The following is a 26138-nucleotide window of genomic DNA, read 5'->3' on the forward strand; positions in this document are numbered from 1 at the left end:
TCAGCCAAGGATCTAGCCACTACAAATTGCTTCTTACTCCTCTATGACACAATGTTCCCTACCACCATAGCACAAAAACCTGAAGTGGATCTCCTATCATCAATACATCCAACCCAATCAGCATTACCATATGCTTCTAACTTCATGTGTCCATGTTTATCAAACAAGTTACCCTTCCCTAGAGTTCCTTTCAAGTAACACAGAACCCTCTCTGCAGCTGCTAAATGTGTATCTCTGGGAGAATGCATGAACTGATAAATGACACTAATTGCAAAGGAAATATCTGGCCAAGCCATGCAAAGATATAATAATTTCCAAGCAGTCTCTAGAACACTCCCCTATCAGTTAGTATTCAACCATCAATAGCTGAGAGCTTGTGATTGAGGTCTATAGGAATGGATGCTGGTTTAGCACCTAGTTTGTCAGCTTCTATAAATAGATCAAGGGCATACTTACATTGAGAAACGAAGATACCATCCTTAGACCGAGCAACGTCAATTCCCAAGAAATATCTTTCACCCAAATGTTTAATCTCAAACTCAGTGTTAAGAAACCTTTTGAGATGAAACACTTCCTGAGCATCAATACCAATAACCACAATGTCATCAACATAAACAATTAGAAGAGTTACCAAGGAAACTTTCTTCTTAACAAATAGGGTATGATCATACTGAGCTTGTATGTAACCAAAAGTAACAAGGGCAGCCCAAAATCTCTCAAACCAGGATCTAGGAGACTACTTGAGGCCATAAAGAGACTTCCTCAATTTACACAATTTCCCTTACATCTCCTCCCCATACACCCCTGGAGGTCTCCATTCAAGAAAGCATTTTTAACATCAAATTGATGAAGTGGCCAATCAAAAGTAGCAGCCAGAGATGGCAAAACCCAAACTGAAGTCATTTTAGCCACAGGGGCAAAAGTCTCCAACAAGTATATTCCATTCACCTCATGGCTACTCCCAATCGTCCTTTAAGATTTCAAGTCCTGAAAAACACAATGAGTAGGGAAGAAGGTTACGCTACAATTCATTGATTTAGTCAAACTACTAATAGATAAAAGGTTTGTATTGAGTTTGGGAACATGAAGAACAAAGGACAATCAAGGGAGTCAGAGGCTTTGATATTTCCTTTGTCGGAGATGGGAGAAAGAGACCCAGCAGCAAGGGATATCTTCTCTCTACCTGACAGGAGCTTATATGAACAAAAAAAAAGGTTTGACACACTGGTCATATGGTTAGATGCATCAGAAATAGAGTCTTTCTATTTCTTGCTAGCCTTAATCTCAAATATAACATTGCAAGGCAACATATCCTTTCCAGAGATAGTGTTACTCTCTCTTAGGCATATGCCTTTGTATCAGGAGAAGAGAGTAGGTGGAATGTGATGATGAAGCATTCGGATCTTGATCAGTCGGCTATGGTTAGTACTTTGAAACCTAAACAGAGTGAAGACAGGGGTGGATATGAAATCAGGAAGGAAGATAAGGACCGGATCTATGACTATTGTAAAAAGCCTAAATACACGAGAGATACCTACTAGAAGCTTCACCCTCACCTTGTGCCGAATAGACTCAAAAACAACAAGGGAAATGTGAACATGGCAGTAATTGGTGACTTACCTGGACCTCCTACTACAGCTACTTTGGAGTCTATTCCAACTGCTACAGTGAGGGCCGAGCTTGAGAGATATGGGCAGTTACTTAGTCAGCAAGATACAATCAACCCTAAGCCATTATCAAGTGGACACCTAGGTACAAGTTGATCTAATGGTGGACATTCTACTTCTTTTGCCCATACAGGTAGTTCACATGCCTCTACAAACTATGTTTCTACTACATGTAAGGAGGGACCTCCTTGGATTATAGATTCTGGAGCCTCAGAGCATATGACCCATATTTCCACCATTTTCTCCTCTTACCAACTCTGCTCTAGTAGAGATAGAGTTTCAACAATTGATGGATCTCATGTTCCCATTGTTGGGAAGGGGTCTGTCAAGATAATCGATTCCATTTCCCTACCCTTTGTCCTTCATGTACCCAGATTAAGTACTAACTTGTTATCTGTTAGTAGTTTGACCAAGAATTTGAATTGCTCAATGATTTTTTTCTCCTGGCCATTGTGTTTTGCAGGATCTGGTTTCAAAGAGGACAATTGGGAGTGGTCATGAGGTGAATGGAATCTACCTTCTGGATGCGCATCTCAGTCATCAGAGTCATCATGTTAGCAGGGATTTTGAGTCAGAGTCTGTGGGTCAGATTATGCTTTGGCATAATCGGTTGGGACATTTGTCTTTTTCTTCTTTGTGTTTCTTATTTCAAAAGTTATTTGAGTTTGTTAATTCATCCAGCTTAGAGTGTGAAGGTTGTCATCTTGGAAAACATTGTAGACATTCCTTTAAAACTAGTAGTAAAAGATGTTCATCTGCTTTTGATGTTATTCATACTGATGTGTGGGGACCATACCATGTTCCTTCTATGGGTGGCTACCAATACTTTTTTTTATTTGTGGATGATTTTTCTTAGTATTCTTGGATTTACTTGATGAGATCTCGTGATGAGGTGCCATCCTTGGTTCAATAGTTTCATCAGACGGTGCTAACACAATTTGGGTACGAGTGAAAGTGTTCAAGTTAGACAATGCCAAGGAATATTTTGAGAAGAACCTTGCTTCGTATCTATCAGAGTATGGAGTAATTCATCAGTGCAGTTGTTCTTACACTCAACAATAAAATGGTGTGGTAGAAAGGAAGAACAGAACATTTTTGAGATTGCGAGGAGCATGATGATAACATCTACTATTCCAGTTCGATTTTGGGGTGATGCAATTCTCACAGCAGTCTTTCTGATTAATAAGGTTCCTTCTCATGTTCTTGGATACGGCACCCCATTCAGCCTCTTTTTTCCTGGGGGGGAGATGTTCCACATTCCTCTCAAGATTTTTGGTTGTTTTTGCTTTGCACATGTTCTTGGTCCTCCCTGCTTGAAGCTTGATTCGAAGGCAAAGAAGTGTGTTTTCCTTGGGTATGTAGAAAATCAAAAAGGATATTGTTGCTATGACCCAATCTTTGGGAGTCGGTATGTCACTATGGATGTCACCTTTTTTTAGTCCACACCTTTCTTCCAGAAGGGTTCTTCTCAGAGGGAGTGCTTTGGGGAAGGATGTGAGCAGTGTTTTGGAGAAGGAAGTGAGCATTCTATTCCTCTTCTGGTTCTAGTCCCTGTGTCCATTCCTATGTCTTACTCTCCTGTGTCTAATCCCCCTATGTCACCTACTTTACCACCTCCCTTGCATCCTATTTCTCACGACAACGCCTTCGACTTCACAGGGAGGTTGATTCCACAGCAAGACCCACATCACTTTCTATTGGCTCCTTGGAGACTCCAGATTCGGCTAACACTGACTCAGGTAATCCTCTTGCTCCCTCTGATGTTTTAGTTCCTATTGATTCCACTAACCCCATTACAAATGACCTTGACCTTCCTATTGCACTCAAACAAGGAAAGAGAAAGTGTATTGCTCATTGCATCTCATAGTATCTCTCCTACAGTGGACTTTCTCGTTCTTATCGAGCCTTCTTTTCTTCCCTTGATTCTGTGTCTATACCCAAGGGGGTCAGTGAGGCTCTCTCCAAACCTGAGTGGAAGACAGCTATGCAGGAAGAAATGGAAGCTTTAATTAAAAATAATACGTGGGAGACTATGGATCCTCCAAAGGGCAAGGACACAATTGGATACAATTGGGTTTATATAGTTAAATACAAGGAAGATGGAAGTATAGAAAGGTATAAGGCAAGACTAGTTGCAAAAGGGTACACTCAAACCTATGGCATTAACTACTTAGAGACTTTTGCACCAGTTGCAAAAATGAACTATGTTCGGATCCTTCTCTCTCTTGTTGCTACATACTCTTGGCCCATTTTTCCAACTTGATGTGAAAAATGCCTTTCTTAATGGGGACCTACAAGAAGTATATATGGATCTCCCTGTTGGTTTCTACAATGATGCTGAAAAGGGAAAGGTATGTAGATTGAAGAAGTCTCTTTATGGTTTGAAACAATCACCCAAAGCGTGGTTTGACCGATTCAGAAAGGCCTTGATTGCTTTTGGTTATACTCAGACTCAATCAGACCATACTTTATTTGTGAAGTGGAGGGGGTCCCTTGTGTCAGTTCTAATAGTTTATGTGGATGACATTGTAGTTATAGGAAATGACCTAAGTGAGATTGATAGTTTGAAGAACAATCTGTACAGAGAATTTGAAATTAAGGATCTTGGGGAGTTGAGGTATTTCTTGGGCATTGAGGTAGTGAGATCAAAACATGGCATTTTTATCTCACAGAGGAAGTATGTTCTGGACCTTTTACAAGAGACAGGAAAACTTGGGACAGAGGCAGCTAGTATTCCTATTGATCAAAATCACAAAATTAATGCATCAGAAGGTGAGCTGGTGAAGGACATTGGAAGATATCAAAGACTAGTGGGGCGGTTGTTATATTTATGTATGACAAAACCAGACATCTCTTATGTAGTGAGTGTGGTGGGTCAATACATGCATGCCCCACGAGTTCAGCATTGGGAGGCTGTTGACAGGATTCTTGCTTATCTGAAGGGACACCCAAGTAAAGGTATACTATTTGCTAGCCATGGATAGTTGAAGCTAGAAGCTTACATAGATGCCGATTGGACTGGATGCTTAGATGATAGGAGATCTACATCAGGAGTTTGCACTCTTGTTGGAGACAATCTGGTTTCTTGGAAAAGTAAGAAACAAACAGTTGTGGCAAGGTCAAGTGCAGAAGCTAGATACAGAGCCATGGCACATGGAGTTTCAGAGCTTCTCTGGATCCATTCCTTGTTAGGAGAAATTGGTATTCAGGCAGAAGAACCTATGCTGTTGTACTGTGATAATCAGGCAACAATTAACATTGCACACAACCCAGTTCAGCATGACAAGACAAAGCACATTGAAGTGGACAGACATTTTATAAGAGAAAGGGTGACTTCAAAGGAAGTTTGTCTTCCATACATTGCTTCTGATTTGTAGTTTGCTGATGTTCTTACAAAAGGTGTTGCAAGAAACAAGCTAGAGCATGATCTACACAAGTTAGGAATGTGTGACATCTACTCCCAACTTGAGGGGGAGTGTTGAGATTGGGCCGATTTTAAGTTATTTGGCCCAACTTTGTTTTATTTTTATTTACTTAATTCAGTTAGGAGGTTATTGGGCCTTAGGCCCATTAGTTTATGTTAAGTTAAGTTGTGACTGCTCAGCTACTTCAAGTAGCCGACCTACTAAGGGTATCATTGTACTTTTCTATTCTTTTTATAAAGTATATAAATCAAAAGGGGGGCGGCCAGATCTGTTCAATTCTGGCGACATCCCATTCTTCTCTTCTTCTCTTCTTTCTCTTGCTGAAACTCTTCAACTTCTTCTTTTCTTCACAAAGATCACACTAAAACAACTTTCAGCAACTTCTACTAGAAGATGTTGAGTCTTCAGTAGTCATTAGGCAAACAATTTTACTGCTGGTTTCTCAAGGAAAATTAAGGTTCTAGTTCGACACCCCTACACCACAGTTACAAAGCTGTAACAGTCCAAACCAACCAAACCGAAAGTGAGGACAGCACACCGAATGAGGGAAAGACAGTGCCTTTGTCAAACTTCATCAAAAAAACCCAAAAGGAAGCAAAGACAGCATCTGTAAGCCCTAGCCGAATAGATACCAGGCCATTAAACTTCATAACAAGGAGATAACAAACTCCCACAACTCCAAACTGTAACATTCACAGCTTACTGCACATTTACAGCTTGAATGTAACAGTACATACCTGGAGTAGAAAAAAGGATCCCATGATCCACAGTCCAAAAAAGGAAGGGCACACCCCAAATATGCTAATCATTGCATTTGGCTGTCACCACAAGTACCACAGCACCTCTTCTTGGTGTAACAACCAAGAGAGAAAAGAAAAAAAAAAAGGTGCAAAGAGTGTGTCTAGATCAGTCTGATGGAGTTGTCTCCCCTTCCAGCCAAAAAAGGTAAGTTTTAGTTAGAAATCTCAATCTGAAATACTTTATCCCAGATCAAATGCTCTGATGCCATGTAATCCTACAAGGAAAAAGAAGAAGAAGAGAAAGGAAGAGGGAAGAAGAAAGGAATAAGAGAGAAGATGACGGAGCTTTTGATAATAACAGAACTATGAATGGCCTATTTAAGCCCATTAAACAAGTGTATACCCGGGGGCCTCGCAAGATGGCCCATTATGGCTGAAAAGGGGGTAACCGGCATCTATAAATAGCCCATGAAATAATGAGAAAGGCATCAAGCCATTTTCAGAATTCTCTCTCTCTCTCTCTCTCTCTCTCTCTCTCTCTCTCTCTCTCTCTCTCTCTCTATATATATATATATATATATATATATATATATTTTTTTTTTTTTTTTTTTTTTTTTTTTTTTTTTTTCTGATTTCAGGAGGCAGAGTCTCCCTCGAAGAAGACTCCTGTAGTGAGCAGGTGTTATCAGTGCAGTGATGGAAGAGAAGAGGAAAAGAGAGAAGAGAGAGAGCAGAAGAGAGGAGAAAAGATTGAGAGTCAAAAGCATGCTGGCGGCGCTAGCTATTTTGTTATATATACTAGGGCGACAACAACTAAAAAATAAAAGGGGTAAAAGTTGGGACAGAAGAAGTTGGGACATAGATGTCAATCATGCCCAACTTGTCACATAAGTCATGATGTCGTGAATGGTGTAGCCCTTTTGTAAAGATGTCTTCAAGTGGATCCTCAAAGCTGACATAAGAAGTACACTTCCCCTAGAGCTGACATAAGAAGTACACACTTACCCTGTGATAACTTTCTCTTGATAAAGTGTTTGTCGACTTCGATGTGTTTAGTTCTATCGTGCAGCATTGGATTAGCAGCAATGTTTATGGCTGCTTTGTTATCACAGAATATGGTCATAGATCTGTTCACTAGAAAACCCAACTCACTCAACAGATTCTTTAGCCACATAATTTCAACCATTCCATGAGCCATTGCCCGATATTCAGCTTCAGCACTGGATCGAGCTACCACATTCTACTTTTTGCTTCTCCAGGTAACTAGGATTCCTCCTATGAAGGCACAGTAGCCACTAGTTGATTTTCTATCATTTAGGGATCTTGCCCAATCTGCATCATTGTACACTTCAACTTTTAAATGTCCGTTCTTTTGAAACAACAAACCAGCGCCTAGGAACTTCTTAAGATATTTGAGAACTCTTTCTGTTGCTTTAAGGTGAGTGGTCTTGGGAGCATGCATGAATTGGCTAAGAACACCGACTGCATAAGCAATGTTGGGGCAGGTCATAGAAAGATATAACAATCTTCCAATAAGTCTCTGAAACTATTTCACATCCTTGATAGGTTTGCCTTGGCAGTCACCTAATTTGTGGTTAGGATCAATAGGGGAATCAACTGGCTTTACTCCCAATTTTTCTGTATCCTGGAGTAGATCTAGGACATACTTCTTTTGGGAAATGAAGATACCCTTTTGTGAGCGGGCAACTTCAATTCCAAGAAAGTATCTTAGAGGACCTAGATCCTTTACCTCAAACTATGTAGCAAGAAAAATCTTCAACTTTTGGATTTCATCATTCCAATCACCAGTGATAATTATATCATCAACAAATACTATCAGAGCAGCAATTTTCCCTTCCCCTCTTTTCACAAACAATGTGTGATCAGATTGACATTGTTTGTATCCTTTCTATTGAACCACTGCATGGAACCTGCTGAACTAGGCTCTCCATGATTGTTCCAGCCCGTATAAAGACTTCTTCAACCTACACACTTTCTGTTCATTGCCTTGATCTCGAAAACCGGGGGTTGTACCATGTAAACTTCCTCTTCAAGGTCACCATTCAGGAATGCATTCTTGATATCAAGCTGATGTAGATCCCAGCCAAGATTAGCAACAAGGGAGAACAGGACTCTAATGGAGTTCATCTTGGCAACGGGTGCAAAAGTCTCTACGTAATCAACTCCATACACTTGTGTAAACCCCTTTGCCACTAAACGAGCTTTATACCTCTCCACAGTGCCATCAGCCCTATGTTTGACTGTGAACACCCATTTACATCCATCTGGATCCTTTCCCTTAGGAAATCTACTAGTTCCCATGTGCCATTTTTATGTAGAGCATTAATTTCTTCCTTCATAACATTTGTCCATTCAGTTACTGAAAGAGCTTCTGCCACATTCTTAGGGATAGGAGCACTATCAATGGAAGTGAGAAAGACCCGAAAAGAGGGTGAAATGGTTTCATAGGAAACAAAGTGGGAAATGGGGTGTTTAGTTGTGCAAGATCTAACACCTTTCCTGTGAGCAATAGGAAGGTCAAGGTCATTACCAACAAAGGTATCAATAGCAATAGGGTCAAGGACATCAATAGGAACCAAGATACCCGAGTGAGTACGATCCGCCCCCGGAGAGTTTGATGGCATTGGAGCTATAGCTTCTAGATTGTCCACAGCTCCTGAATTTGGTTGGCCTTTGTAACGACAAAAGAAGACAAAAAAAGGAGGAGGATCGAGAAGAGGAGGGAGCTGAACCAGTTTCTCCTCATTCCTACACTCCCCTTAAGGAGAAACAGGGAAAAAAAGGATCACTCTCAAAGAAAGATACGTCCATGGAAACATAAAACTTTTGAGAAACGGGATCAAAACAACGGTATCCCTTTTGAGTGAAAGAATACCCCAGGAAAATGCAAGGAATAGCACGGGGGTCTAATTTTCCACGAGTGGGTGACAGATTTTGGACAAAACAACAACAACCAAACACACGAGGAGGAATGGAAAGAAGGGGAGCCTTAGGAAAAAGAAGCTGATGTGGGGCTTTGTACTATAACCAACGAGAGGGCATACAGTTCAAGGAGGTTTCGGTTTTTTCTTTCAGCAACACCATCTTGTTGTGGTGTTCGAGCACAAGAACTACAGTGAAGTGAACCACATGAAGCAAAAAATCCCATGATATCACTATGAAAATACTCTTTGGCATTATCTGATTGAAAATTTTGGATTTCAGTTTGAAATTGGGTGAAGATCATCCGTCGAAAGTCTTTGATAATTTTTGGTACTTCATCCCTTGTCCGCATGGGATATACCCATGTATATATAGAGTAATCATCAATAATGGTAATAAAATACTTGTAGCCACTCTCAAATGGTAAAGTAATCAGGCCCCACACATCAGAATGAACAATGTGGAAAGGAAATCTTTGAAGGAAAGTGAGTTCTACATTGCTTACTCAATTGACAAGTTTGACAAGAATAATCTGAAACTGACACTAACTTCAACAATTCTTGAAACACCACTTTTAAAGACTCAAAAGATAAATAACCAAGACGACAATGCCATAAATAGACTTGACTCTTATAGGAATGACTCTTAGACTCTATGACTTGAAGACCAACCTTATTTTCCAACATGTAAACTCCATCCACCATACACCCTCTACCAATTGTCTTCCCCGAGGCCAGATCCTGGATCACACAGTAAGAAGGGAAAAAGGTAACTGAGCAGTTTAAGGAATTTGTAATACCACTAGTAGAGAACAAATTAATGGGAAATTTTGGGACATGTAAAACATCAGAGTGTAAGGCCAAAAGGAAGAGAAATGGTTCCTTGACCAGCTATGGTAGTATATGATCCATTAGCTAGTCTCACCTTGTCTCTTCTGGAAAGGAGGTGATAGGTTTGAAAGTAAGAGGACCTACCAGTCATGTGTTTAGACGCTTCAAAATCAATGATCTAGGGAGTGTCAGGGGTATGAGATGCAACATGGAAGGTTGTGGTAGAATTACCTAATGTAGAAACAAATGATGTTGAGAGAGGAGCATCCTTTGACGAATTGCTCTACTATACAACTCTAAATGGTCATGGAAGGAATTAATAATATCCTACCTTGGGTCATATCCAAAGACGTGAGTCGGTGTCACAATAGTAATGGGGGGGGGGGGGCTAAGTCTCCTGAGAGGCCATGTTTGCCATAGTGTTTTTTCTTGTACTTTGCTGTCCTGACTTTTTATTCAGATCTGAACCTTGCTTCTTATTCAAATCTTGAGCCCATTTTGGCCTCCCATGGAGATCCCAGCATGTATCTCGGGTGTGTCGGGGTTTCTGGCAATGAATACACCACAGTTTGTCTTTGTCATCCGCCCTTTTTTGAGAGTCCCCTCTCTTAAAAGTGTTCCCACCACCTGTAATCACACTTCCTTTTGTTGCCAACCCAACTGCATCCCCTTTAGAACTGTTCATCAAGTTCCTTATACTTTCTTCTGATTGTACAAGAGCATAAACTTCCTGGGCAAAGGGAAGATCATTGCTTCCTAGGATCTGAACTCTGATGGATTCATATGCCGGATTCAAGCCATGTAGAAAAGCAAACACTCTCTGTTGAGATGCAAGTTTCTTGTATAATTTCGCATCTTCATCACACTTCCAGTCTACACTCAGATAATGATCTAGCTCCTTCCAGACAGAGGTCAAGTCGGAGTAGTACATAGAAAGACACCTCTCCCCCTGTTTACAAGTGGACGATTCTGCCTGTAACTGATAAATCTTTGCATAGTGACACAGCTCAGAATAGGTTGATTTTGCCTATTCTCATATTTCATTTGTTGTCCACATAAAGTTCCTTCTTATTTGGGGTTGCATAGACACTAAAATCCAGGACATAACCATGCTGTTCTCCTGGTTCCATCTGTCATATTCAGCACTCCCAGAATTGAGTTCTTTGATTCTCCCATTTATATAACCTATCTTCCCCCTTAGAGTAATGAATAACTCGTTCCCTCTTAACCATTCCAAATAATTTAAACCGTTGAGAGGAATAACAGCCATGGGAAAGGATAGGTCCGCACCCCCACTCATTCCATTCGGCATTGAGGAAACACTAGATGTAGCAGAATCTTCACCACTCATGATTTCAAATTCGATAAAACACTCTTACAGGGAAAGGATAGGTCCACACCCCCACTCATTCCATTCGGCATTGAGGAAACACTGGATGTAGCAGAATCTTCACCACTCATGATTTCAGATTCGATAAAACACTCTTACAGGGGTACACAGCCTTAAAAAAAAATCTTAACACAGGGTACCAAGGAGAACCCCTTTTTTTCCTTCAGAAAACACCCCTCTTTTCTGTAAAACACAGGTGTTGTAACAGCACTAACAAGTCATCCTTTGACCTACGTATCAACAGGAAGGCAATTACAACAACTACAGGTCACTTTCTGACCTCCAGTTCACCAAAGAAGCCGCTGTTGCAGCACACAAAATCTGTTACAGCAAGTACAGTCACTTTCTTACCTCTAGTTCACCATAAAAGTTGCTGTTGCAGCCCACGAAAGGTCCTCACGACCTACAGTTTTACAGGGATCAGCCGACCCCACAAAAAAGGAAAGAAAAGGGACTGCTTGCCTCACATTAACAGTTTGAGCCTACTACAGGTTCTGTTCTGGCACACGAGAAAAAATAAAAAAGAAGGGAGAGAGGGTACTTCAGTCCGATCTGGATCTGGATTTGGCAAATGGAGAAGACAGGGAAGCTGTGCTCGATTTCTTCTTTCGGATCTAACAGTCCCGCTCTGATACCATGTTATCAGTGCAGTGATGGAAGAGAAGAGGAGAAGAGAGAAGAGAGGAGAAAAGATCGAGAGTCAAAAGCATGCTGGCGGTGCTAGCTATTTTGTTATATATACTAGGGTGACAACAACTAAAAAATAAAAGGGGTAAAAGTGCAATAGTACCCCTGCGGTACTATACTTAGGAAAATACAAGCTTTCAACAGCAGGCTCTCATCAATTCTGGTATCAGAGCTTGAGATTTCATCCGGCAAATTGGTTCTCCATGCTGCATATCAGATCAGCATCAATAGAAGAGAGAGTGGATCGAATTGACGTCGATCTGCACAAATTCTCCAGCGACCTGCGAGAGATCATGGAAGCAATCTCAGTGGTGATGTCACAGTGTGAGAAGATGAATGCATCAGCAAACAACAAAGAAAATGGTGGCGAGAGTTCCAGTCAAGACAGTGCTCGCCGATTCGGCGGAAATAATCATCGGCAGATCAGAGTGGACTTCCCTTCTTTCAGTGGAGAAGATCCTCTTTCTTGGATCTACAAAGCAAAGCGATACTTTGATATCCAGGAGATCGCGAGCCATCAGAGAGTGGTGATCGCTTCGGTGTACTTAGGAGAGGCAATCAACTGGTTTCAGTGATATAAACGACCTCATCCTCAGATGACATGGAAAGAATTTTCAGAAGCCCTCTGTATCCGTTTTGGTTCGTCGTCTTTCAAAAATTTTGATGAAGCTCTGTCTAAGCTGTGACAAGTAGGCACTGTGCGGGAATACCAGGTTGCATTTGAGCGACAGGCAACGAGAGTGCATGGTTGGATGGAGAACGCGCTCGTAGAATGCTTCATTGGCGGTCTCTGAGACGAGATACAGGTAGAGGTGAAGGCTATGCAACCCACCACCATGTCCGCAGCCATCGGATTGGGTAGACTCCATGAGGACAGGCTAGACAGCTTGAGGAAAATAAACCGAGGCGTAGGACTGATCTTGAAGACTCCACCAGGTCATCTTGAAGGTCTGGCCACTAAGGCAATGCCAGTACCAACTCAAACCCTTCCCCTGAAAAAGATTTCATGGTTGGAAATGCAGGCCTGTAGGGAATGAGGACTCTGCTACAATTGCGACGAGAAATTCTTCCCTGGACACAAGTGTAAGCGACATCAGGTATTCACCTTACAAATCAATCCTGAGGGAGACTATGAAGACGACTGGGCCAACAACAAGGATGAACCGAGCCAACTAGGAGAACCGGGAGTGCCGGCCATTTCCTTACAAGCTCTAATGGGGAGACATTCAGCCCAGGCAATGCGGGTGATGGGCCAGCTTATGGGCCAACGGATCGCAGTGTTAATTGATAGTAGTAGTACTTTGAATTTCATTACCGTTGTGCTGGCTAGGCAGCTGGGGCTAGCGACTGAACCGACCATCCCGTTCTTTCACCATGTAGTTGATGGTAACTGTATCCAGTGTGACGGAGTATGCGAAGGGCTTAAGTTACAGATGCAAGTATGTGAATTCCAAGTGAATTTGTATCTATTGGAATTTTGTGAGGCTGATGTGGTGTTAGGGATTCAATGGTTAAAAGAGTTGGGGCTGGTAACATGTGATTGGGCCCACCTCACAATGGATTTCCAGAGCCAAGGCAAGCGGTGTCACCTTAAAGGTTGGGAACCCAAGCCGATACAACTAGAGTAGTTGAACCTTATTCTAAAGGCGGGAACTGGTGCGAAGGGAGCTATACTAACAAGCCTGGGCATGAGTCAGCCAGGCCCAACCTTGTTTGGGAGCTGAAAGCTAAACTACTGTAGCCGAAGTAGCAGAAAGAAGAAGAAGAAGAAGAAGAAGAGATGCTAGAATGTCGAACTGCCCTAGCCAGTCGACCATGTTATTATTTATATTTGAATGTAGTACAAGATACAAGTAATTATTGGAATGCCCCTGATTAGTGATGGGACACCCAGTAACTTAAAACATTAAACAGGCTTAGGCCCATTAACACAGGCCCAGTTACAGGATAGCTTGAACTTAAGTATGAGCTAATAAGAACTCTTATCAGTCGAACACTCGTATAAAAAGACATCATTCAACATTCTAACACTCCCCCTCAAGCTAAGCATGGATATCAATCATGTTTAGCTTGCCAAGTATGTCCATGAACTTTGTTGTTGCCAACCCTTTAGTCAATACATCTGCAATTTGCATCTCTGATGGAGTATAAGGCACACAGAGTTCTCCTGAAACAATTCTCTCTCTGATAAAGTGTCGATCAATTTCAATATGTTTTGTCCTGTAATGCTGCACGGGATTGTTGGCAATGTTGATAGCAGCTTTATTATCACAATACAGCCTGAGAGGATCCATAAGAGTTCAGCCACCCCGTGTGTCATAGCTCGGTATTCTGCTTCTGCACTTGATCTAGCCACAATATTCTGCTTCTTACTGCACAATGTGACCAGGTTCCCTCCCACAAATGTACAATATCCTGAAGTTGATTTTCTGTTTCCCACAGAACCAACCCAATCTGCATCAGTATAAGCTTCAATTTCAATTCTATTGTTTTTCCTGAAGAGAATTCCCTTTCCTAGGCAAGTCTTCAAGTACCTGAGAATCCTTTCAACTGCTTTCATATGAGGGATTTTTGGAGAGTGCATAAATTGACTGACAACATGCACAGCATAAGCAATATCTGACCGAGTGAGGGATAAGTATATCAGCTTCCCTACCAATTTTTGGTATCTCTCTTTATCACAGTAGTCCTCCCCTACTGATTCCTGCAGGCCATGATTCTATTCTATTGGAGTATCTGCTGGCCTGCACCCCATCATGCCTGTTTCCTCTAGGAGGTCAAGAACATACTTCTGCTGACGTATGTAGATTCCCTCTCTTGACTTGGCAACTTCAATCCCAATAAAATATCTCAAATGACCCAAGTCTTTGATCTCAAATTCAGAAGCTAGAAACTCCTTCAGTCTTTTTATCTCTTCCAAGTCATTCCCGGTAATTACCATATCATCCACATAAACAATGAGTGCAGTAAGTTTGCTATCCTATCTCCTTATGAACAAGGTATGGTCTGCACCACTCTGAGTGTACCCCACTTTCTTCATGGCCCCACAGAGCCTCTCAAACCGTGCACGGGGAGATTGCTTCAACCCATATAATGCTTTCCTCAGTTTGCACACCTTTTTACCAAAGTCATAGCCTGGTGGAGGTTCCATAAATACCTCTTCATGAAGGTCACCATTTAAGAATGCATTCTTCACATCTAGCTGATGAAGTTCCCATGAAAAATTTGCTGCTAGTGACAATAGAACCCGAATTGTGTTGAGCTTTGCTACTGGGGCAAAGGTTTCTTTGTAGTCAATCACTTCTTTCTGAGTAAACCCCTTTGCCACAAGTCTGGCCTTGTACCTTTCAATGGACCCATTCTCCCTGTGCTTTACAGTAAACACCCACTTGCACCCAACAGTGGTCTTCCCATCTGGCAGATCCACTAATTCCCAAGTTCTTGCTTTCATTAGGGCTTTCATCTCTTCGTTCATAGCTTCTTTCCACCTTGGATCAGACACAACCTCTGAGTACCTAGAAGGAACACTTACAGAGGAAAGAGCATACACAAAGGAGTGATAGACAGGAGATAAATGTGAGTAAGAAACAAAATCAGCAATGGGGTGTTGGGTGGTGCAAGAGTGGATAGGCTTACAGAGAGCAATAGGAAGATCCAAATCAGAAGTATGAGAGTTGGAATTACCTTGGATTGTAGAGACAGATTGATCCAAGTTCAACTGATTGTTGTCATGAGATTGAGGGCCCCTTTTTCTTTTGTTGTATGTAAGTATCTCTTTTTGTTGCCTACTGGAACCTTCAGGAACATCTGCAGCATTAGGAGAGGTAACCGGCACAGTGGGAGCCTCACTAGGTTGACCCGGAATGCCACAAAAAGGAGTAGGAGGAGAGGATGGAACACCCGAGGCAGATAGGGGAACAAAAAAAGGAGGGAGAATGAGAATCCTCTTCCATCCCACTAGTCTCCCCCTGAAGAGGATTCTGAGAAGACTGAAAATAGGGTTGAGACTCAAAGAAGACCGCATCTCTGGTGACATACTTTCTCTTGGAGATAGGGTCATAACACTTGTAACCCTTTTGTGTAGGAGAGTACCCCAAGAATATTCCCTTTGTAGCCTTAGGATCCAGTTTGGTCTTCTTTGGATCCTTCACATGTACGAAACATATACAGTCAAAGACCTGAGGAGGAAGGGGAAAGTCTGGAAGAGTGGGGCACAAAACAGAGAAAGGGGTTTTCATACCCAACACCTTAGATGGCATTTGGTTTATCAGATATGATGCAGAAAGTACAGCTTGAGACCAGTATTGCTTGGGGACTTTGTGCTTGAATAGTAAGGCTCGAGCTGTCTCTAATAGATGTCTATTCTTGCACTCAGCAACCCCATTCTGCTGAGGAGTATTAGCACAGGATGACTGATGTAGTATGCCAGCATCTTCCATGAATAAGTTCAAGGATTTTTCAAAGTATTCAGCAGCATTGTCTGACCTGAATTGCTTAATCTTCTTATTAAACTGTGTTTCAATCATCTTGCAAAATGCCATGGTTATCCGTGGTACTTCATCCCATCCTTTTAACAGGTAGATCCATGTGCAACGAGAGTAGTGGTCAATAAAACTGATAAAGTACCAGAAGCCATCAAAGAAAACAACGGGTGAAGGGCCCCAGACATTAGAATGAACCAAATCAAAAGGAGCGCAAATTTCATTACTGAAAATTGGATACACAGTTCTACATTGTTTTGACATTTGACATACTTCACAGGTTAGACTCTGACTTGGAATGCCCTTAAACAATTCAGGAAACAACATTTCTAATGAAGAGAAAGACACATGACCTAGCCTAGCATGCCAAACATGCAACTTAGCTATTGACTCCACACTCTCCGGACTACTGGCAGCAGATGCTTGTAAGGCTGAACCGATGTCTGCATCAAGATAGTAGAGGCTTCCATACTCATGACCGCACCCAATCGTTCTCCTTGTCAATTTGTCCTGGAAGACACAATGAGTAGGAAAAAAGGTTATACTACAATTCAAATTTTTGGTAAGTTTTGAAACAGACAAAAGATTTGAGGTAAGACTGGGAACATGTAAAACTGATTTAAGAGAGAGGTCCTTGCTTAGGTCAACCACTCCCTTTCCAGAGATAGTGGAGAAAGACCCATCAGCAACTCTCATCTTATCCTGACCAGACAACAAATGATATGAAGAGAATAGGGAAGACATATGTGTCATGTGGTCAGTAGCACCGGAATCAATAACCCAAGAAGTAGAGTCAATAGAGCCAGTGGCACTGAAGGCAGAGGCTGTACCTGATCTGGCAAGAGATGTAGAAGCAAAAGAATTATTCCTTAGACGGGCTAATGCCCTGCTAAGGACCTCTACCTCACTAGCAGTGAAGCCCAAAGTACCAATTCCAAAGGAATCAGCAACCTGTCCCATAGGAGAAGAAGACACTGTTGGTGTATTTTGTGAGTTGTCATCATTGTTGCTGGTGATAAGATTCCCACTTGCCGCAGGCCTGTTATCTCTAGAAGAAACTTCTCTGGGTATTGAAGACATCTTGACTGCAGCCACTGTGTAGGTGACACTGATTAAGACTAGCCGAAGCAGTTCTGAAGGTTCTGAATCAGTTCTGGAGCAGATTCTGATTAGCCGAAATGATCACAGCAGGTTCTGACAGCACTCGACACAGTTCCAGACTTGCCGAGACTGCCACGGTTCTGAAACAGTTCAGTTACAGCAGCAAGCAAGGAGTTCTGTTAACCGACCTGAAGCAAAGGATTCTCAACTATTGTGCTATGAGACTCCACTTGAACTTCGAGTACTGCAACTGTAAAGAGAGTGCCCCTCCTTGCCAATACTAGGACTGCTGACATCAGTCCTCAACTAGGGTTCACAGTGCTGAACAACTCACAGCAGTGGTGAGGGGTTTCGGACTGATGACCAACCTGAACTTGGAGCTGTTTACCACTTTGCTATGCTGGTAGAAGTGTTCACAGTGCTGGTAGAACACTAGATAGACTTCACTTGGGCTGAACCGAAACCGCAACAATTCGGGTACAGTAGCAAGTGAACAGTTCGAGGCTGCAACACTAGCAAGTGAACAGTGGGCTCTGTAGAAGAAGTTAAGTCTGTGTGAGTCTTGCTGGAGCACCGAAGCTGCAACTGTAGAGGAAGCTCTCCCCCTTTCGGCTAGTGCTAGGACTGCTGAAATCAGTCCTCAACTAGGTCTGTCCTATACAGACCTCTCTTGTAGCCAAATAGCTACTATTTGCTGGAAATAACCTAGTAGGACATCTACTTCTGGGTCTTCCCTTGAGTCCTACAACCAAGAGAAACCCTAGGTTCGAACTTGCTTTACTCTCTTACACCCCTAGGTCTTCACTGCAGCAACTTAGAAAAGGAAGAGAGAAGACGAAAAGACAGCAAGAGAAGAGAGTGTGTGCCGGCTGAAACCAAGAAGAAGCTAATGCTCTGATACCATGAAAGCTAAACTACTGTAGCTGAAGTAGCAGAAAGAAGAAGAAGAAGAAGAAGAAGAAGAGATACTAGAATGTCGAACTGCCCTAGCCAGTCGACCATGTTATTATTTATATTTGAATGTAGTACAAGATACAAGTAATTACTGGAATGCCCCTGATTAGTGATGGGACACCCAGTAACTTAAAACATTAAACAGGCTTAGGCCCATTAACACAGGCCCAGTTACAGGATAGCTTGAACTTAAGTATGAGCTAATAAGAACTCTTATCAGCCGAACACTCATATAAAGAGACATCATTCAACATTCTAACAGGAGCGACATTGAAACTATTTCTGAAACATGCAGTTACTGCTCACTGATTACTCAGATGTTTTCCAAGAACCCTCTGGCTTACCACCAGTGTGGTCGCATGACCATCGGATTCCAATCCAACTGGGTGCTGCGCCTACTAATGTGCGGCCCTATCAGTATCCACATTGCCAGAAAACAGAAATAGAAAAATTGGTGAAGGAACTTAGGGACAAAGGCATGATAGAGATTAGTAACAGTCTGTATTCAGCACCTGTCCTCTTGGTTAAGAAGAAAGACGGCACATGGCATTTTTGCATTGACTACCATGCCCTAAATAAAATTACAGTCCGGGATCAGTTTCCGATATGTGTAATTGATGAACTGTTGGATGAGCTTGGCATGGCTAAGATTTTTTCCAAGTTAGATTTACGGGTAGGGTACAATCAAATTATAGTACATGCTCAAGACAACTATAAGACGGCATTTAGGATGCACGAGGGCCTCTATGAATTTTTGGTGATGCCTTTTGGCCTAACTAATGCCCGTCTACTTTTCAGTCCTTAATGAATGAGATCTTTCGTACATATTTACGGCGTTTTATTCTGGTTTTTTATGACATTTTAGTTTACAGCACGGATTGGAAGTCTCACATGCAGCATTTGCGCTCCACCTTTGACATTCTTAGAGCCAATCAGTTGTATGCTAAAAGGTCAAAATGTGATTTTGTACAGATGCAAATCCACTATTTGGGACACATTGTCACAGCAGGCAGTCAGCTGATCCAGACAAGATAAATTTATGTTGCAGTGGCCCAAGCCCGCAACTGTCAAGGATCTTAGGGGTTTTTTGGGCCTTACTGGGTATTACAGGTGGTTCATTAGGGGGTATGGCACTATGACGGCCCCACTAACAGACTTGCTCAAGAAGAATGCTTTCCATTGGTCGGAAGAAGCGGAGAACACCTTCACGACACTGAAGATGGCCCTTACGATCCCTCCCATCTTGTCCCTGCCAGATTTTTCTAAACCATTTGTAGTAGAATCGGATGCATGAGGAAAGGGCATAGGGGCAGTATTGTTACAAGACGAAAAGCCCATTGCCTATTTCAGCAAGGTTCTCTCACCACTGGCCCAGGGTAAATCCATGTCTGAAAAGGAGTTGATGGTGGTTATTTTGGCTGTGCAAAAGTGGAGGGGATACTTGCTGGATGATCTTTTACCATCCGCTCTGATCAAAGAAGCTTAAGATATCTAATAGAGCAATCTGCTCTGAACGAGGTACAGCAAAAGTGGCTATATAAGTTGCTAGGCTTTGACTTCACAGTAGAGTACAAAACAGGTCCATCCAATCTGGTTGGTATGCTTTGTCAAGGCAACATGAGTGCTGTCAGATGGTAGCTTCTAAGCTCAGTTATCCATTTATGACTCAGCTGAGGGAGGAAGCCTCTGATTAAATTCTGATGCTCAAGGGCAGAATGGTGTTACCGGATAACTCAACCCACATTCTGGCCCTCTTAGAGCTTTTTCATGCTTCTCCAGTAGGGGGACATTCAGGCATCCTACGAACCTATCGTAGGGTATCCTCTCATTTTTATTGGGTGGGAATGAAGAGACAGATCTGGGAGTATGTTGCCACGTGTACGATATGTCAACGGCATAAATATGACAATCTGTCCCCGGCTAGGCTGTTACAGCCTATACCGCTCCCGGAACAAGTGTGGGATGAGGTAACTATGGATTTCATTACTGGTTTACCTCTTTCCAGTGGGAAGACAGTCATTGTTGTTTTTGTGGATCGGCTGTCCAAGTATGCGCATTTTGCACCACTATCCCATCCATACACTACAGCACAAGTAGCCAAAATTTTTGTCCAGGAGGTCTCCCGTTTACATGGCATGCCCAAGACGATTATCTCTGATCGGGACTCAGCTTTCATGAGCCATTTCTGATCTGAATACTTCTGGCTGCAAGGAACAAAACTCCATCATTCCACCAGCTATCATCCACAATCCGACAGACAGACAGAGGTGGTTAATCGTTCCCTTGAGACCTACCTACAGTGCTTTACTAGCGATTACCCCAGGAAGTGGGTCAAGTGGCTTCCGTGGGCAGAATACTGGTATAACACTTCTTTTCATGTTTCAATTGGCATGTCGCCTTTTCATGCTCTATATGGAAGGGAACCACCTTCCCTACAACCCTATGAGAAGGGATCCACGGCTGTGGCTGAAGTAGATACACATCTAACGGACAGAGATCAATCCTTAAGGACTTAAAGGCCAACTTGCTAAAGGCTCAACAACAAATGAAGGCCCACTATGATAAGAAACACCGAGATGTTCAGTTTGAGGTAGGAGACTAGGTTTATTTGAAGCTAAGGCCCTACAGGCAGAGTAGCTTGGCTAAACAGTCCTCCCAAAAGTTGGCTCCCAGATTTTATGATCCATTCCATGTTATAGTGAGGGTGGGTAAGGTGGCTTATAAGTTAGACGTCCCTAGCACTTCCAAGATACACTCCACATTTCATGTATCTCTATTGAGGAAACATTTAGGGCCAGTCCCTTCGGTTTCAGCTTGCTTACCAGAATTTTCTGAGGGGGCTCTACAGCCGGAGCTGGATCATGTTGCTGGTTTCAGGTGGATCCGAGATGGCAATAAGTCAGTTCAACAAGCCTTGGTGGTCTGGAAACACCTCCCACCTGAAGACGCCACCTGGGAAGACTACTATCAGGTGCAACAATGCTACCCCAGCATTAACCTTGAGGACAAGGTTGTTATAAAGGGGGGAGGAGTTGATGGAGCTGTTGATAATAACAGAACTGTGAATGGCCCATTTAGGCCCATTAAACAAGTGTATACCCGGGGACCTCGCAAGATGGCCCATTATGGCTGAAAAGGGGGTAACTGGCATCTATAAATAGCCCATGAAATAATGAGAAAGGCATCGAGCCATTTTCAGAATCTCTCTCTCTCTCTCTCTCCCTCTCTCTCCCTCTCTATTTTCTGATTTCAGGAGGCAGAGTCTCCCTCAAAGAAGACTCCTGTAGTGAGCAGGCTCTCATCAGAAGAAAAGAGATGAGAAAAAGGCACCAAAAGTCATTAGCTGGCTGCGTCTAAGTTGTTATTTATACTTAGATTGGCTGCTTACAATAAAAAAGAAAAAAAATTAAAATACCCCTACGACAATATACTAACAGATTACAACATGGACCAAGCCTGTTGGAATCATATCTCCAACATTACCTATTTTTTTTCAACAATGGCCAGTTTGTTACAAATCCTGCACATATCATTGATTTCCGGTTGGTATGTCATGGCCTTCACGTCATTCTTGAGGCATTAGTGGTCCGGGATCACCTTCCTGAGGAGTATTCCACATGTATTCTTACCAAGGGAGTCACCAAAGTGCATCTATTGGAGACTGTAAGCAAATTGGACATGATAGATATATTTGCCCCAACTTGAGGGGGAGTGTTTGAAGTATTGGGAGTCTTATATTCATGTATAAATGGGGTATTTTGGTAATTTTATATGTAATGGGCTGAGGAGGAGATATACCTCTTAAGCCCTGTTCACTTTTCAGTAAGTTACTTACCCATGTTCTTTTATTTCCCATGTAAATAAGGCAATAACCACTTTAGCCATAAAAATCCATTATTAAAAGGGGCATTTTTGTCCCATTCAAGTGTTGGCAACTTTACCCCAGGTGGGAAAGTTATATACCCAGGGAAATAAACTTTCCCTGGTCCCAACATAAATCTGATAAAAGAGCATGGGTTTCTTGGTCAATGGGATTTTGATTCTCATTGACCAACTTTCCTCCCTCTCAAAATCCGGAAAAAAAAGAATGCCCCCTTATTGTAAGGGCAGAATTGTACTTTTACATGTGATTCTTAGTTGGAACAGAACATACTGAGGGGGTTAGGTGGAACTCATCAAACCCTACTCAAAACAAAATCAGATTAGCTGAGCAAGATGGTTGTTCAGCGGGCTGTGGAACCAATGATAACACCCCACACCAGTAATAAAACACATGGGCCCACAGTGAGAAGTTAAATGGTTGTGGGTTTGATATATTTTATTACTGGCATGGAGCATTATCATTGGTTCCACAGACCACTGAACAGCTATTGTGTTCAGCTAATCCTTTCTCACTCAAACCCTAAACTACTGCTTCAAACAGACATAACAAGTTTAACTCTCATCACTCAAGTTTGATCCTAAAGCCACCAAATGCATTTTTATTGGTTATGCACAAGGGAGCCTACTGAAATAAAAAATTAAAAAATAAAAATAAAACATGGTAGTAACTTTGCAAATTACGATCTCCCTCAATCCAATACACAACTTATCATATATTTTGCTTTGATAATGTGTATGAGTTGATTAACATTCATGTTGTATAAAGGTAATCGATGCCCTATGTAATGTTGTCTCAGCATCACCAGCTAAAGCATCAACAGCAATTGTTCTTCAGGTCAAATTTTCTTCCTTGTGAATTCTGAAACTGTTATAAGAGCTAATTCTGTTAATTTCTTTTTTTTAATCACTTAATTTGTTTAGTCACTTTTGGTGGCCATGTATCCTTGTTAGGCGGAGAGGGAATTGCAACCTTGGATTGCTAGAGATGATGAGCAAGGCCAAAAGATGTGGAGAATTAACCAGCGAATTGTAAAATTAATAGCAGAGCTAATGAGAAACCATGATAGCCCTGAATCCTTGGTAATTCTGGCAAGTGCTTCAGATCTTCTTCTACGTGCAACAGATGGAATGCTCGTTGATGGGGAAGCATGTACTTTACCTCAGTTAGAGGTAATATCCAAAGAAATTAGATTTTATTCTTTCTATTATGATTTCAAAGATCGATGCTATATATATATATATATGGTAGCTCTTGGGTGCAAATGATTTCATATCCTGGTTTTCTTTCTTTTTTTAACATGGTAAATAATCTTTTCTAGTTTGGTTTTTACCAGGGTACTTACAAGCACTTGTTGCCATCTCATATCTAAATCTTAATGTCGTCTAGGATTGCATATGAGCCAAGCTAGATTGACTTGTTTGTGATCTTAGCTTACATGAGACAGACCTCAACTCATTATTAAGGCCCCAAAGCCAAGCCTGAACATCAACTTAAGCTCATTTAGATAAATGAGCCTGAGCCAATCATTTGTGTGCTAGGCTTGGTTTAGGATCACATTGTTAGATGCTATATATTTTATATAATTAACATCACATATATAATAAATTATAATTTCTTGGTACTTTTCTTTTTCTTATGATAATTATCAGGTTAGGATCTCAAAATCATGGGCCTAAAAAATAATTGAGTTAAATGAGCTGAGTTAAGCCAAACCCAAGCCTGGCAAAAGCTTGATGATCTGAGCCTGAGGTCAACTGCTTGGCTGAGCAATTCTGACCTCATCTTAGCTTGTCTGCACCCTAGTCAGTGTTACCTTACTACTCCCCAAGGGTGAAAAGCATTCGGGTATCAAGGTGTCGGGCACATCAACCTCCAAAAATTATATCTTGGATACATAGAAATTTGCATATAAAATTTGAACAGTAAAAAAGAGAATCAAGAAATCTTTTGATGTTTCCTTTCTCATGATATCTTATCTGAGTGTCAAGGTTCTTTGTGGACTTCAGCTTGGAGTATCATTAAGATGCTACAAAAAGTTTCATGCCCAGCATTACTTCCCCTAAATTATATCTTATCATTTCAACACTTTTTAATGGACCTCCATGGTTTTCTTTGATAACCTTTGGTCACGAAGATAACACCCTGTAGTCTGATTTACTTGGCGCCGCTGCCAAGGAGTTGGGCTGTACTATTTCCACTTGAGATCCCCTCCGAGGACCATCTAAGATTTGTTCATTCAGATGCATCACAAATTGCCAATATATCTTTATTTTATAGTCAATTTGTAGTTTCTTATGGGTACATTCATTCAAGTGAAATTTAGAGACAGAAACAGATAATGACGTATTTGAAGGATTAGGCCAAAGAAATAATGACGGTATTGTATCTCTTGTCATTGTCAATCGGAAGTTGAGGTTCTTTTGCGTTCTTCTAACCATTTTACATGGAAAGATGATAATAGTGAGAGGGGGAAGGGGGCTGTTTGTCTAATGCTGTGTTAGTTTTATTTTGTTTGTCTCGTATTCCTGTGTGTTATAAAACTCTCTCCCTATTCTGAATTGCATAAACGTAGAATGGATCCCTGTCTAGTTCCCATTAATTATGTAATAATATCTTTCGGTTCCAGTCTAAGTTATTGTTAAATCAGTACATTGATCTATCATCTATGTATAAAGTGCAAATTTGGTTTGAACTTTGAAGTAGTTAAGATATTCAGACATGGAAGAAGAAGAAGAAGAGATTTTGTCGAGAGCAATTGATGTGTTACAGTTCACACCAAGAAACCATTCATTAACATATTGAGTAAATTTTCAAAGAGGCCCTTGAATAGGTGCCCTAATAAAAAAGAACATAAAATTATAAAAATGCCCTTACACTCTCAACACTTTCCCTCAAGCTGAGCATAGATATTTGTCATGCGCAGCTTTGTTCAAACTGTTGTCAAGCTTTGATTGGAACACCTTTAGTAAGACAATCAATTAGCTGATCTTTAGACTTCACAAAAGGTAAATAAATCTTTTCAATAGCAATTCTTTTTTGAATGAAGTGTCAATTAACCTCTATATGTTTTGTATTATCATGTTAAATAGAATTGTGGGTTATGTTTATGGCAGTTTGATTGTCACGATATAATATCATTGTAGCATCAATTTGTACTCCATTTTTTGTCAACAAGTTTTTTAACCACAACAATTTAGAAACTCTATGAGCCATAGCTTTATACTCTGCCCCTACACTAAATTGAGCTATGATGGATTGTTTTTTACTTTTCCAAGATATAACATTACCATCCTCCAAGGTACAATAGCATAGAGTAGGCTGCCTATCATCAATAGAACATGTACAATCAATATTAGAATAGGCATCTACTTTTAAATGTCAATTACTAGAATACAACATTCCTTTTTTCTATACATCTTTTCAAATAGACAAGTATTCTATTCACCACTTGCATATGAGATGATCTAGGCTTATGCATATATTGGCGATTAATAAGTCTTTGATACACAGAAAATATCCATCATAAACTCCCAATTTATAGTTGAGATCAATTGAAGTTTCAATTGATTTACAATCCAACTTTCTTGTCTCCTAAAACAAATCAATGACATATTTCTTTTGAGAAATATAAATGCCCCTCTTTGGCTGTACGACCTCAATCCTTGTGAAATACCAAAAATTCTCAAGGTCATTGATTTCAAATTCAGTAGAAAAAGAAGACTTTATTTCAACAATTCCAAAGATATCATATGATAACAATATCATTGACATATACTATCAACATAGTCATTTTTTTTTTAATTTGCTCTCTTAATAAACAATGTATGGTCGTGAGATTGTAAGAAAATTAATTTTAAAGAAAGTTTTTCTATGTATGTCAAACTAAGGTCTAGGGGATTATTTAATGCCATAAAGGGATTCTTCAAACAACAAACATTTCCTTCACTCCCAATGATGCTCACTCCTAGATGAGGTATCATGTAAAATTTTTCTTGAAGGTCGCCATCAAGGAAGGCATTCTTAATATCTATTTGATA

The 26138-nt window shown here is 41.1% G+C and overlaps 1 protein-coding gene across 5 annotated transcripts in view; it reads left to right on the forward strand.

Moving 5' to 3' along the window:
• Positions 1–24151, forward strand: part of LOC148851519 (protein GIGANTEA-like) — a 115939-nt gene extending 91788 nt beyond the window's left edge. For 3 of the 5 annotated variants that reach the window (XM_088946829.1, XM_088946830.1, XM_088946835.1), the window contains one exon: positions 2131–2538. In XM_088946829.1, the coding sequence (XP_088802955.1) occupies positions 2131–2523 (393 nt within the window). In that variant the 3' untranslated portion in view covers positions 2524–2538. Of the gene's footprint in view, positions 1–2130; positions 2539–22866; positions 22936–23051 lie in introns of those variants that run through there. The other 2 variants (XM_088946831.1, XM_088946832.1) reach the window with 1 other exon arrangement.
• The last annotated feature ends 1987 nt before the right edge of the window (positions 24152–26138 follow it).

This window comes from Nelumbo lutea, chromosome 5 (genome assembly GCF_056320005.1).
Source record: "Nelumbo lutea isolate HS-2025 chromosome 5, American lotus-T2T, whole genome shotgun sequence".
Taxonomy (NCBI): Eukaryota; Viridiplantae; Streptophyta; class Magnoliopsida; order Proteales; family Nelumbonaceae; genus Nelumbo; species Nelumbo lutea.